At 41.6% G+C, this 15037-nt stretch overlaps 1 protein-coding gene across 1 annotated transcript; it reads right to left on the reverse strand.

Moving 5' to 3' along the window:
- Nucleotides 1–1941: 1941 nt before the first annotated feature.
- On the reverse strand, nucleotides 1942–12779 carry mylz3 (myosin, light polypeptide 3, skeletal muscle). The gene is made up of 8 exons (XM_072657970.1): nucleotides 12775–12779; nucleotides 12531–12641; nucleotides 12124–12247; nucleotides 6069–6096; nucleotides 3979–4122; nucleotides 2813–2983; nucleotides 2596–2673; nucleotides 1942–2211 (listed from the first exon to the last, which is right to left on the reverse strand). Exons 1-8 carry the CDS (start codon nucleotides 12777–12779, stop codon nucleotides 2183–2185), a joined length of 690 nt encoding a protein of 229 aa, XP_072514071.1. The 3' UTR covers nucleotides 1942–2182.
- Between the last annotated feature and the right edge of the window lie 2258 nt (nucleotides 12780–15037).

A 15037-nucleotide genomic window follows, 5' to 3' on the forward strand; every position in this document is an offset into this window, starting at 1 on the left:
CTATTGAAGAACCATCTATAAAACCTCAGAGCTCTCTTGAGGAACTATCTAAAGAACCTCAGAGCTCTATTAAGGAACCATCTATAAAACCTCAGACCTCTCTTGAGGAACAACCCAAAGAACCTCAAAGCTCTATTGAGAAACTATCTAAAGAACCTCAGAGCTCTCTTGGGGAACTATCGAAAGAACCACAGAGCTCTCTTGCGGAACTATTTAAAGAACCACAGACCTCTCTTGAGGAACTATCTAAAGAACCTCAGAGCTCTCTTGCGGAACTATCTAAAGAACCTCAGAGCTCTCTTGGGGAACTATCTAAAGAACCACAGACCTCTCTTGGGGAACTATCTAAAGAACCTCAGAGCTCTATTGAAGAACCATCTATAAAACCTCAGAGCTCTCTTGCGGAACTATTTAAAGAACCACAGACCTCTCTTGCGGAACTATCTAAAGAACCTCAGAGCTCTCTTGCGGAACTATCTAAAGAACCTCAGAGCTCTCTTGCGGAACTATTTAAAGAACCACAGACCTCTCTTGCGGAACTATCTAAAGAACCTCAGAGCTCTCTTGGGGAACTATCTAAAGAACCACAGACCTCTCTTGCGGAACTATCTAAAGAACCTCAGGAGCTGGTCAAGCTAGTTTAGTTGGTTGAGCAGTTTAGCTGCTGACCAGTATAGGGCAGGCTTTTGTTAGAGTTTGATGGTTAAGCATGACCAAGCACGACCGGTATGACCAGCAAGACCAAGCTGGTTGACCAACATGACCAAGCATGCCCAAAATCAAATGCAACATACACCTTGTTGACCAATAGCTGGTTATCAGCATAAGACCTGAGCACCTCTGACCAGGTCAAAACTTTCATGTCCAACACGGATCCCTGGTCAGCAGTGGTGGATAACTACACTATAGGGACAAAAGTATTGGGACACCTGCTCATTCATTGTTTCTTCTAAAATCAAGGGGATCAAAAAGAGCTGATCCTGCTTTTGTTGGAGGAACTGTCTCTACGGTCCAGAGAATAAGGCTTTCCTCTAAATATTTTGAGGACCAGCATTGCTGTGAGGATTTGATTGCTTTCAGCAACAAGAGCATTTGTGAGGTCAGGATGTTGGATCATCATCCCCAATGGCTCAATGGGGCGCCTCTACACACACTTGGCTTGGAGCCACCTGCTTCGGAGAGGCAGTATTTCTCTACAGAGACTGGACATGTCAGCAATAGGGTCAAGTCAGCTGAAAGAGCAGAACTACTGAGGAACACGTCTGACCATCGATGATGACAGTTTTAGGTGGCGCCCCCTGCTGCACAGCTGCAGACTGGTCGTAGTGCCCCTGTTGATCTTCAGCAGTGTCTAGAGTGGACGCACAAATGCCTGGACTGGACCGGTTTTGGTAATGGTAGGTGAAGGTATGGTTCACATGCTAGATATGGTCAGACGTAAATACCTGTACCACTGGAGGTCCAAATTGTGACTGGCCAGTGAACTGGGTCACGGCATGACTGTTTACCTGACCTGAACACAGTTACCCCAGGGCACCTTCAAAGATCTTGTAGAGTGAGCTGTTTTGGTGGCAACAGCGTATTAGGCAGGTGGTCTTTTGTGGTGTATATCTCAATGTATATATACATTTTGGTGTATATATAGATGTATACACACCTTATAAAGGCTTATGTCTTCTTTACATGATTAGCCAGGAGCTGCAGAAAAGCAAAGACTAAGAGGCACTTTTGGAAAAAGAGTTTATTGTGAAATGGATGAACGCATGAGGGCTGGTTGGGCTTGGCTGGGCTGGGCTGGACTTGGCCGGGCTCGAAAAGGGGGTTACCAAATGCGCGGGCCGTCCGTGGCTGCCGCAGGTGCCTTTGGCACGGCTGGCTGGTGCTGGAGTGACCTTGGCGGGCGAGGGAACAGGGAACGCACCCTCACTTTATGAGTGGACGCCGCCTCCTCCCATCGGTCTCCGCCGCAACCGCGACTCGACCGCTTAAGGGTTTTTTTTTTGGTGTGAGGTGGGTGCGAAAAAAAAAAAAAAAAAAAGAATGGTTTAGAAGTGGTATCTCATTGTCCTTTTTTTTTTGTTGATTGTTGCTCGATTGGTCTTAGAGTTGATGTTGATGTTCTGACACCATGGGGTCTGTAGATACACCACCTTTCTCACCACTCTCTTGGGCTGGGGGCGTCTTACACAGACAGGATGTGCTTGACGAAGCCTGTAAAAGGAGAAGCGGCGGTCTGTCAGTTGTATATCGCCATACAAGGGCCTGAGGCACTTTCTAAAAATACTGACAAAGCCTGAGAGATATCAGAGTTGGCTTGAGATCTCAATTAAGGATACGTTTAAAGCAGAAGTGCTCACACAGAAAGATTTACACGATAAAATACTTATAAAAACACAAAACCTACCGAAAAACCCACTATAATCAGTTAAATATGGTAGAGCACAAGCTCATTTTCATTGGATGAGGGCCTGGGGTGAAGGTAACTGTTCCCTCAAAGGCCAGAATTTGACCAGGCCCACGTTTAAAGGCTGTTAAATAATAAGGTGCTGTGGAATAATAGAGCCCTGTGAGGTGTTCCCAGCTCAAGGCACGTACTTTCATAGTTGACGGAGCCATTCTCGTCCTCCTGTCCCTGCATCAAGGCATCAACCTCGGGCTCGGCCATCTTCTCTCCTGTGGGAAAAGGAAAACAACAGAGGTGTTCAGGCTCATCAGCTTAAACTATATTCCCCATAATCTTCTCAAAGCCTGAGGCCCAGTCACGCCATAATACGTAGCAGTCAGGAGGAGGCCCCACCCCCCCGCCACTCACCCAGTGTGGACAGCACGATGCGCAGCTCAGCACCCATCACTGTGCCGTTGCCCTCCTTGTCAAAGACGCGGAGACCCTCAACGTAGTCATCGTAGGCACCCTTCTGGACGGCATCCACGGTCTTCAGCATGGGCATGAAAGTATCGAAGTCGATCCTCTTGTTGGCCATGTCTGCACGGACACAGAAGAACGTGTTATGACAACCGGCCTGTATCAATAATGCCCTTCACGTATTTACACTTACACACACACATATATATATATATATATATATATATATATGTACACACACACACACACACACATTAGTTCTATGCAACGTAATCTATTTTACAATATTATAAGATTATTTTATATATTCCTACATATTATTTACTAGTTTTTAGTCAATAAAACCACTAAATGTCCCATTTTAGAACATTATTCAATATTTTAATTATTGCTTTAATTAATTAACTTTTTAATTAAAAAAAACTTTTTTTAACTTAAGTAATGTTTTTCCTGTTTGAAATTATTTGATCTGTATACATTTTAGTATACTGTCAGCTATATTCAGCATATTTTTAAAAATATTTTTCTGTAGCTTATTTTAAGATATTTTATAAGATATTTTGACTTACTTCTATACATCTATGTTTCTTTGTTTGTTCTAAGTATTTTCTGCTTCTCATTTTAGAATATTACAAGTTATACATTTTAACTCTTAACTTTTTCATGTTTTAAGTCATTTGATCTGTTTCTCATTTTGGAATATTCTAAGATATATTAACTTAGTTATAAAAATTTCTAATCACATTGACATTTTCAAAGAATATTTGTAATTTATTTTTATACATTTAGTTTTTCTATTTCAAAATTGGTTTGAAGTAATTTGATCTATTTCTGATTTGCTTTCAACCTGTTGTTAAACATTTCTTTCATCAGTTTTAAGTCATTTTATATAGTGAAAGTATTTAAACTGAAATACACACATTTTTCTGAATACATTTTTAGACCCTGTAAAAATCCCTACTAAACTGACGTAAAAACTGGAATATCGAATCAACTTTAAGTATTGTTTTTAAAAACTAATGTGTTATTTTGTGTGAAATAGGTTTACAGTATTACTTCAGACTTCTGATCTGTAAAGTTTAAACTTTAACTAAATAGAAAAACGTTGGCCGTGCCTTCAGCAGATGGGTCACCCAGGATTTTCTTCACGTCCTTGTTGGTGGGGTTCTGGCCCAGGGCGCGCATGATGTCAGCAACCTGGTTGTAGGCAACCTTGTTGTCACCAACTCTGTCAAAGAGACCGAAGGCCTCCTTGAAGTCTGTAGAGCAGAGGGAGAAGGGTCTTTAGCATGGCTGTCAGCTGACATCGTAAATGTCCAGAAATGATGATGATATAAATACAGAAATGAGGTGGATCTTAATTCAAATCAAAAATGTCTATTACTAGTGTTTTTTATTTTTTCATTTTAGCAGGATAAACGGGTTCTAGACAACATTGTCTTCACATAAGAGGGTATTGTAATGCTGTAATTTAGGTTAATGGAGATTTTCAGCAAAAGAATTCTGGATTATTACTATTGGCCCAAATGTCCTGGCATGTTTACAGAATGCAAGGATAAACAAATTATTAAAAACACCAAAACAGTATATATTATAGTAATAACAGTAATATTTATAGACCTGCATTCCGATGTATTACCAGTTCCTGACTAAACCCGCAAGGTCAACGAAAGTGAAGGCCTTGCTCCTGCCCTCTGCAGCTACCGCTAATTAAAAACGACGAACTCACTGACAACTGTGTACACAGGAAGAAAAGGAGTGACGCTAAGGCACCATTGCTATTTCTATGGGCCCAGCAGGGAGCTAAATGGAAAGTGATCCTCCAGCAGATTGATGACCTCCTGCAGCTTCCCTACTGTGGCAGCTGCGCCTCTCCGGCCTCTTTTGGGTGGCATTTAGTGCCCTGCCTGTCAGCTGATACGTCTTGAGAAAGTGGCTCTTGCCAAACATGGCTACGGCCCCTGAACCAAGTTTAACGCGGGAATGCTGACTACGGCGTAACCCGCGCCCCAACACCCCCCACCCCACCTCAGGACACGGTTCAGCCTGCTGCTGAGCTACTGTCCTGGATTATGTCTCGCTAATTATAACAGCGAATCCGACGGTATTCCAGAATCTCTCGGAAATACGGCTGATTAGCGTAGATCCAAGGGATTAGCAAGCTAATATATCTGAGGTAACATGACTTTCCTGTTCGCGGGGAACAAGAAGAATGGGGGGGATTACTAACGCACATTCCTGCCGAACAGCTAGCGTTAGCTGTGGATAAACACCATCTCCAAATGCAGAAGGCTCGCCTGTTTTTTTTTTTACTGTTGCCTGAAATATCCAACACATGTTTACCCACAGCAGCTGAGGAAAGCTAGCGGGCTCCATGTTTTGGTCGCAGTTGAACCCCTATTTGATCCCCTATCGAGTTTAGAGGAAAGCTAATGAGCTCCACTGGCTGTTTAAGAAATGCTAAGATGCTAATTTCACTGACTGGTTTGAATAAAGGCTAATAATCACACTAACGATGCTACACGATGCTGCAAGTACAGGCTAAGCTTAAAATTAAAGCTACCCCCCTTTTAGACATTTTGATCCAAACGAAGGCTAACAGACTCCAGCTAACATGCTCCACTTACTATTTCGGTTTAGTTAGCCTAAACTACAAGCTGTTTTTGGACATCCGTTAGCATTTCTGACTAAAAAGTCTACCTTCTCTACCCAAAAAATCCACTTTCCTCCACACCAGTCCTTAAATTATCACTACCTCCACCAATTCTGTTGTTGTTATGTTGAGCTAATTCTGCTAGTTCTAGCGTATGCAGCAACATGCTATGCTAGGTCTTTACCATTGACTTTATCCTCATTATCTGACGCCAGAGAGGAGAGGATGTGTTTAACTGACAGGATAATGTCCGAGCTCTTCACCCTACATGTTTTTTCTTTTCTTTTTTGCTTACACAGTTATTCTAATGCTAATGATAAGTTTGCCTCATTTTAGGACCTCCTGGCTCGTTCCACACTAAAATTGCTCTGGTAAATGTTTGAATCCCGAACTCCGAGGTTCAATCCTGAAGTAAGAGGTTGAACTTCGAGAGTTTTAGCTACCACAGCTAAACGCAGCGTCCAAGAATGCTATGTCAACAATCAAATAAGGTACCGGGAGGGAAGGGAAGGTACGGTACTGTAAAACCTTTTATAGACATTGATTACTTACCCTCAATCTGGTCAGCAGTGAAATCACCCTGGCAAAGACAAACACAAAGGTCAGTCCAGTTTACATCACTACAGTTTCATGCTAATCAGCGGCGGTCAGCGGTACGAAACTGGGCAGCTAATCTAAAGGAATCTTCAAAAGTATGCACTTTATGGACATAAAATTTCACAGAAACAGCCTGACAGAAAGAAATTCTGTGAAATGTTATGATAACGATTTCAGAGCTGTAGCTTCTACAGGGTTACAGGGAAAATTAGCGAAGTTGTTCTGCCGATATGAAAATTCTCAAACATTCTCAGTGAATTAGCCATCCTGCGCTGATTCACAAAAAAAACAAAGGGTATCCCGAAATTGCCCAGACGCCGGGTTGCCAGATTTCCAGAGCCGAACCGAATGCGGAAAGAGAAGCAAAAAGAGCATATTCCGTATTACAGTACACACCATGATGCAGTTTAGATGGACAGGAGAAGGGGCACAAGTCAAGAAGCCTTAGTCCCAGGAGAGTGGTCCTGAGCCACGGGCACAGGCCTTCATATTTAAGCCTGGCGGCTGATGTCACAGGGCGGATCGGCTGACGCGTTGGAAGTTCTTTAACTTTCTTAGGGCAAGCCGAAAGGGGAGCTGCGTCCTCCTGTCGGTGGCACTATTTTTAGACTACTCCCTAGGCCTCTATTAAGACTCCTTGGCTCTGGTCAGCAATTCAGTGTTTTGCAGTGCCCGATTACATCACAGCAAATTGGCCATCATTGACAAGGTAGATTACAGTCAAAAGTGAGAGGTGGGATTTTACTCAGTGGGCTTAAGACTTTTGGGCTTTTGCTTCAGGCCGGCGAGGAAACCTGGGAGCGCTTCTCACTTTCGGTGGCGATATTTATAACCGGGGACACTCGGCCACATATGGCCTATGAGGAGCTTGGTAAAGCCAGGTCAGAATGGGTAGAAGCAGTGCACTTCCTTGATGTCGTACGAAGGGGCTGATAGATGTGAAGAAGGTGGTCTGTTAGTATTCACAACATTTTTGACTGTTTTTAATACATGGCAGTAGAACATGGATATGTTTAATTGAACAGATAGCTCCATCACTGTCCCAGCTGGTGGATTAATGGAGTTGCATGCTTGGATATAGGCCTGTAGAACAACTGGTGGAGATTCTGAAGATGGGCTGGTTGCAATTTTAAACATGACAATGTCCAGAGATCAAATTTCAACACTCAAACACTTCTTGCATCTTGTAAAATCTTGCATCTACAGCTGCAGTTGTTCTTCACATTGTGGAATATATTGTTCATTGATCTCTTTTTTCCCGTCTTATGTCATTTGCCATTTGAGGTTTATTCTTTTTTTTTTGTATGATAGCGACGATATGCTCGATATTCCATAATGTTTTGTACTGTATAGTCCATAAAGACGTAACAATTGATCATCTTACTGTCCTGTGCAGAGTGGACCAACAGACAGAAAGAGAGACAGAAGGACAGGTGGGCCAAAAGTGTTGAATACAACCAGTGGAAAGTCAACCCAGTTACACTGCTAAATAACTAACTAAATAAATAAATACAGATAATAATTCAAATAAAAAAAGAATAATTCAGAAGGAAATCTGTAAAATAATGGTGTCTCTCTTTAGAAAAGTTTTTTAAAATCAAATAATTATGCAACCAGAAGTAATTAAAACAAAACAATACAATCAATGAAATACACTAATAAAATAATAAAAACACTGATAAAACTGACACATAATCACAATATATGGGTTTCCATATATGGATATATATTACCTATAAGATGTATCTAGAAGATATGTCACCATCACATACACATATCCTCTGCATACATGTAGCTTAAGGTTTGTAACATATACAAAACACCTATAAAAATGTGTATATGCAATTATATATGTAGTATCTCTATATATTGAATTCATATATACAAATGTATTAAACAACAAAAATACAACATGCTACATTCAAACTGTGTAATTCTTATTATTTATCTAATCTATGTTTCATATTTACACTGTATATATATATATATATATATATATATATATATATATATATATATATGCGCATATATCGTCAGCCTTTGAGATATATATGTATGTATGTATGCATAAAACATATAAAAATATATAAAACGCTTATATATATCAATAAATATATATTTTGTCTCATTTATTGATCTTATACATATACATGTGTGTATCTATATATATAGATATGTATATACAATATATGTATATATGTATATAATATATATCATATTTGCATATAGATAAGAATGTTCTGATCTTATACATATACGTGTGTAAATATATATGTATATACAGTACAATATATGTATATATGAATATATGTATATAATATCATATTTGCATATAGATAAGAGTGTTTTTCCTTCCAGAACCTTCACCACCAGGGCCTCCATCCATCAACATAACAACCTCCTTAACCCTGCCCCTAATTTCCTTTTGTCTTCTCCTGCTTGCCATTACATATTCCCCAAAGGTATAGGATACCCAACTCAGAGCAGAGCAGAGGACCTACACCTACACCCTACACCTACACCTACAAGCACAAATATTTAATATAAAAGATAAAAAGAAGGACAAAACACTTTGACCTGGTTACTAGGAGACTGTGATCAAATCTTAAGAGTCTGCAACAGACGGCGACCAAGCCTCTTTAGTATTGGACGTAATAAACTGGACACTTTGGTACATTTATGCTCATATCCAAATTACTTTAGCAAGTTCTCAGTCTTCAAAGAGCTGAACTGAGGAAATTCCCAGACCCAGGACAAATTCCCAGACCATTCCAGACCGAATACTACCCTGTTACGGCAATTACAGGTCCGACCTGGCAGTAGTAAGACTCCTCGGAGCCTGTGGCAGCCACATTTATGGTTTGCCATGGCATTTAAACTCTGGGCCACATGTGAAGTGTCTGTACAGCATTTCTATTTCAGGCCAAAGTTGGCCCAGTTGTAGCCAGCTGCGACTGTGTTGTGGCACCCGAAGCCATCGGCTTCGTCGTCACACTGCGTTATGCGGACTGGGCCACAGAACTGGGCCGTGACCACACTGGTCTGACCTGTGTTAAAGTATATGGATCAAGTGTCAGAGGACTGAGCTTTTCCTGCTGCTTCTAGATGGTCTGGAGCGATTACCAAAATAGACCTCCCCTGCGTTTCTGTCGGCGTATTTCTCAGCGCGGCAGCTGTAACGCACCACTGACCATTTTCTGAGCTCCACTTAACGCCGCGTAGCCCCCTGGGTGTAGGTGCACAATTAAGGACTATAGCCCTGGATCTTATTAGCTCTCAATGTCCATTCATTCATGGTCGGGTTTGGACCACAGGGCCACTGTTGACCTGATGATAGTATAATGTTGGGGTGGTAGTGTGGATGTCGCTGCTAGGTGGAGAGCGGGTCCACCACCCAAAAATACCCAGACAGGAGTGTCTCTGTGGTCAGAAAGCGGGCACTGATTAGGTTCTAGCATAGCATATTTTTTGGTGGCTGATTTTTGCTTCTTTAATTTGACCCCTGGAGCCACAAGGGGTAATGTAGCATCACATAACAGTAGCTTATTGCTATCCTAACAGCTAGCATTGTGCAGACAGCATGCCTCCACGCCGAGTACTCTACAACCGGCTCAAGCTTGTGGTTTCTGACATGGTGTTCTGGCATTCTGTCCTCTAAATGTGGGCTCATAATAAGACATGTTTGCTAATGTAGCTAACAAGTACTGGAAACTTTACACCGTCAATTAGCATTCCTAAATCATCACTCACTTGCCTCAAACTGTGTCCAGGTCATAAGCAAGTCACTTTGAGATTTTGAGAGTTGTACATTATGTCTTATGAAACAGTGTTAGCTGTAAAAATGGACGAAGGTAGCTTAGCATTGGTGAAAACAGTAGTGCTACACCTGTCTATAGGGGAATCAGATATGTGGTCGTATGTGCACATATATATATAATTAGGAATTGGGTATATACTGTATTTTAAAACATGTGTACACACACACACACACACACACACACATATATGATTGGTGGCCAAAGTTGTATTTTTCAGTCGTCCTCTATGAGAGTGATGTAGCTAACCTGTAGTAGAAGCTAATGTACAGAATTAGCATTAATTCATTCATAATTCATTCATTCATGTACATTCATTCATGTACATTCATAAGAATTATATATATATGGATTATAGTTATTATACTATGCTATATAGTTACATTATACTATATACTAATATATATATATATATATATATATATATATATATATATATATATACACAATTCACCAATTTATTTAGCAGAAATATATATATATATATATTTAAAGAATTATATATATGGATTAAAGTCATAGTTATTATACTATACTATATAGTTACATTATACTATTATATATATATATATATATATATATATATATAGTTTTTTAAGGAATTATATTTATGGATTATAGTTATAGTTATTATACTATTAATCACTTTTAATCTGGAAGCAGAGCCTGTTGTTACAAGCATGTTTTGTAACGTAACAGGGTGGTAAAATGCTTGTAAAGCTTGTAAATCTGAGCATTTCTTTACACTAATCGCACTCTACTATTTATACGTCAAATGTTGTAAATGCTCAGTAAATTCATTGTGTAGCACTTTTAAGTTAATTTAACAAAGTAAATTCATGAAATTCAAAAACTTAATTAGACTTATGACTAGTTTACTTTAAGTAAACATGTAAAGTTAGCTAAATTTGCTTAAAACTTTACTGTAAAGTATGTAAAGTAGACTCATTGAACTGAGCTAACACAGTGTGAGCGAGTGTGCACTATTTCAGGATGGATTTGTTACAGAATACGACCGAAGTAATTTTTTTATTCCCTCTGATCACCAACCCAGCATTTTCTGCTGATATCAGCCCCACAGCCGCCCGTACCAATGTGCCATCTCCAGTCCTAATTATTGTTTTTAATTAATATGCTATTTTTATTATTGTATTTTAAGATAACAACAAATTTTAACAACAAATATGGCTCTCAACCTGGCTCATAAAGTCCATTTCCACCAGTGTTTGGTTAAAAATACACTGAATATGTCTAGGTTGATTGACAGTTGAAGTCCGTCTGGAATTCTGCCTGGATTGGAGCTTCATGGTTTAAGCACATGACCAGAAATGGGCACGCTCCCCGGTGCTTTCCCTGCGCTCATTAAACCCAACAAAAGTCCATTTTGCAGGCGTCCTTACTTCTCGCCCTTGCCTTGAGCGTCCACTCCCTTCTTTCTGAATGTGTTGGAGACTCCGCCCCCACCCCCCCACCCCTCCGGGGCAGATGAGCTCTATATTTAGGCCCACTCTCTGTGTTCGGAGGTGTCGAGTTCCCCCTGAGGTTTCTCAGAGAAGGGAACTTGGGCCACTCAAGAGTCTTACACCCACACGTCTTACCTCCCCCCCACGCCCACCAGCACCCCCGCCCCCCCCCACCAGCAGGCCAGGGATCGTAAAGATGCTTAGCAACAGCTCAAGTTACCCACCCACGGCTAAGAACCGATTCCAGATCGGCCAACCAAGACGCCGCACCAAGATGCTCCAGAGCCAGGGCTGCAAGGGCTGGCCTCAAGACAGTCGCTGGGCTGCAGTTTAAAAAAAGCCGGAGCGAGAGTCCATCATTGTCCAGCAGCCCTGAGGAGGCGGGAGCCTTATTTGGATTTGGCAGAGAGCCTTGGGTCAAGGCGCAACGCTGAAGATCTGCCCCATTGACTTCTACTGTACATGTATTTTGCCTCAGCGGCTCTGTGGGACATTAGGGCCTGTGCTAAACGTTCGTAGGCTACAGTTCGGGCAGATTCAAGCCCCCTAAATCAATGCTTCTCCACCCTGGCCCTGGAGGCCCCTTCTGTCCTGTATTTTCTAGTGTTTACCCACTAGAAATGCCCATGTGGGGCCTGTATGGGTTTCCCAACTGGGAACCAGAAGATTTTGTCCTCTGGTTCCACATTGGCTCCACATATGGACGCCCACCAAGGTCCATCTGGATTGTACACTGCACATAGGGCCTAGACTGGACCCATGTGAGCCCATCTCATCGTGATCGAGGAATTCACTGCCGTAGAGGCTAATAACGTTAGCAATCTGGCTTCCTTCTGCACTGCAAAACTCCTCCCACCTTCAAGATACATCATAAGAGGGGAGGGGCTTGATGGAGACCTGCAGACATACGCTTAAAGCTCAAAATTGTGCTGAACTGAATGCAGGACCTGGTGTAAAAACAGAGCACTCTGCTGCCATCTGTTGGAAGCCTGCTAAGCCTGATCATCAGATCACACTAATGGCCACTATATTAGAAACCCCTTCCAATGATCTGCTCTTGCTAGCTGGTCAGCTAGCCGGTTGACCAGCTCTTGATTAACATGGTGTATGCCCCAACTGATGTAGGTCCTGCTGGTCACCCAGCTTGGTGATGCTGGTCTTGCTGGTCATGGAGGTCGTTCAGCTCGGCGATCAGAAGAGAAGAGTCGCTACGGGAACACAGCAGATCGGGAACAGACGTTTCCATGTACCTGCATTCCCGTAAGCAGGGATTAGCTCAACCGCAAACGAATACATGCTGTAACACTGCCAGCTGTGGTTACCAGTCAGCCCATAGGAACCTCTTTGTCTTCACATCCTGATACGTATGCAAAACAGGCTCACCCCATTTGCGTGTCCACTGTGTTTCCATGCCCAGAGGTGAGAGATATACAGTCAGGAAAGTAAGATGTTTGGGGGGGGGGGGGGGGGTTCAAGTAGGCCTAACTTATAGGCTGAACTGAAAGGAGGTGATTGGGTCATTTAGGCTATTAATTTACTGGTCTTTTGCTAAACGAGGAAATGTGTGTGTATTAATGTACATTAGCATACTGTACGGTGGATGTACGGTAGCATATGGATGGTGGATGGCCATGTGTGTGTGTGTCCCCAGTGTCCTCTTATCTTGAAAACAACACAGCTCATGCGTTACTGAATGTCTACTATTCTGTTAAATTTCAAAAATGAAAAAGCTAGCTAGCATGTCCTTGATTTTTTGGACCGGAGAACAACTAAATGTGTGGTGTGCCTAATAAAAGTCTGCACTAGCGTGCTAGCAAGTGTCCCTTTGAAGTGGTTTATGGTTGAGGACTTTTATGCAAATGTATTCATCTTATTTATTTATTCGTACACCTAAAAGATTATCTTGTTAGATTCCGTATCGGTTTATATATATATATATAAATAAATGACCTTGATGATATTATATAAATAACCTATGCAGTCCTCTCTCCTATGTATATACGTAGCTATACATTTATAACATATACAGTGGGGAGAACAAGTATTTGATACACTGCTGATTTTTCAGGTTTTCCCACTTGCAAAGCATGTAGAAGACTGTAATTTTTATCATAGGTACTCTTCAACTGTGAGTGATGGAATCTAAAACAAAAATCCAGAAAAATACATTGTATGATTTTTAAATAATTAATTTCCATTTTATTGTGGGAAATAAGTATTTGATACACCAGAAAAAGAAACTTAATATTTGGTACAGAAACCTTTGTTTGCAATTACAGAGATGAGACGTTTCCTGTAGTTCTTGACAAGGTTTGCACACACTGCAGCAGGGATTTTGGCCCACTCCTCCATACAGATCTCCTCCAGAGCCTTCAGGTTTCGTGGCTGTCGCTGGGCCACACGGACTTTAAGCTCCCTCCAAAGATTTTCTATTGGATTCAGGTCTGGAGACTGGCTAGGCCACTCCAGGACCTTAAGATGTTTCCTACGGAGCCACTCTTTAGTTGCCCTGGCTGTGTGTTTTGGGTCGTTATCATGCTGGAAGACCCAGCCACGACCCATCTTCAGTGCTCTTACTGAGGGAAGGAGGTTGTTGGCCAAAATCTCACGATACATGGCCCCATCCATCCTTCCCACAATACGGTGCAGTCGTCCTGTCCCCTTTGCAGAAAAGCATCCCCAAAGAATGATGTTTCCACCGCCATGCTTCACGGTTGGGATGGTGTTCTTGGGGTTGTACTCATCATTCTTCTTCCTCCAAACATGACGAGTGGAGTTTAAACCAAAAAGTTCTATTTTTGTCTCATCAGACCACATGACCTTCTCCCATTCCTCCTCTGGATCATTCAGATGGTCATTTGCAAACTTCAGATGGGCTTTGACATGCGTTGGCTTGAGGAAGGGCACCTTGCGTGCACTGCAGGATTTTAATCCTTGACGGCGTAGAGTGTTACTGATTGTTTTCTTTGAGACTGTGGTCCCAGCTCTATTCAGGTCATTGACCAGGTCCTGCCGTGTAATTCTGGGCTCATTCCTCACCTTCCTCAAGATCATTGATGCTCCACGAGGTGAGATCTTGCATGGCGCCCCAGACCGAGGGAGATTATCCGTTATTTTGCATTTCTTCCATTTTCTAATAATTGCACCAACAGTTGTTGCCTTCTCACCAAGCTGCTTGCCTATTGTCCTGTAGCCCATCCCGGCCTTGTGCAGGTCTACAATTTTATCCCTGATGTCCTTACAAAGCTCTCTGGTCTTGGGCATTGTGGAGATGCTGGAGTCTGACTGATTGAGTGTGTGGACAGGTGTCTTTTATACAGGTAACGAGTTCAAACAGGTGCTGTTAATACAGGTAATGAGTGGAGAACAGGAGGGCTTCTTAAAGAAGAAGTAACATGTCTGTGAGAGCCAAAATTCTTACTGGTTGATAGATGATCAAATACTTATTTCCCACAATAAAATGGAAATTAATTATTTAAAAATCATACAATGTATTTTTCTGGATTTTTGTTTTAGATTCCATCACTCACAGTTGAAGAGTACCTATGATAAAAATTACAGTCTTCTACATGCTTTGCAAGTGGGAAAACCTGAAAAATCAGCAGCGTATCAAATACTTGTTCTCCCCACTGTATAGAATATCCAT

The sequence above is a fragment of the Salminus brasiliensis genome, chromosome 15 (genome assembly GCF_030463535.1).
Source record: "Salminus brasiliensis chromosome 15, fSalBra1.hap2, whole genome shotgun sequence".
Lineage (NCBI taxonomy): Eukaryota > Metazoa > Chordata > Actinopteri > Characiformes > Bryconidae > Salminus > Salminus brasiliensis.

Coding starts and splice junctions, on each gene's coding strand:
- mylz3 (XM_072657970.1), bottom strand. Junction 12,248..12,530: donor GACCAGCATCACCAAGCTGG/GTGACCAGCAGG, acceptor TGTATCTTGAAG/GTGGGAGGAGTTTTGCAGTG. Junction 6,097..12,123: donor GTCTAGGCCCTATGTGCAGT/GTACAATCCAGA, acceptor TGTCTTTGCCAG/GGTGATTTCACTGCTGACCA.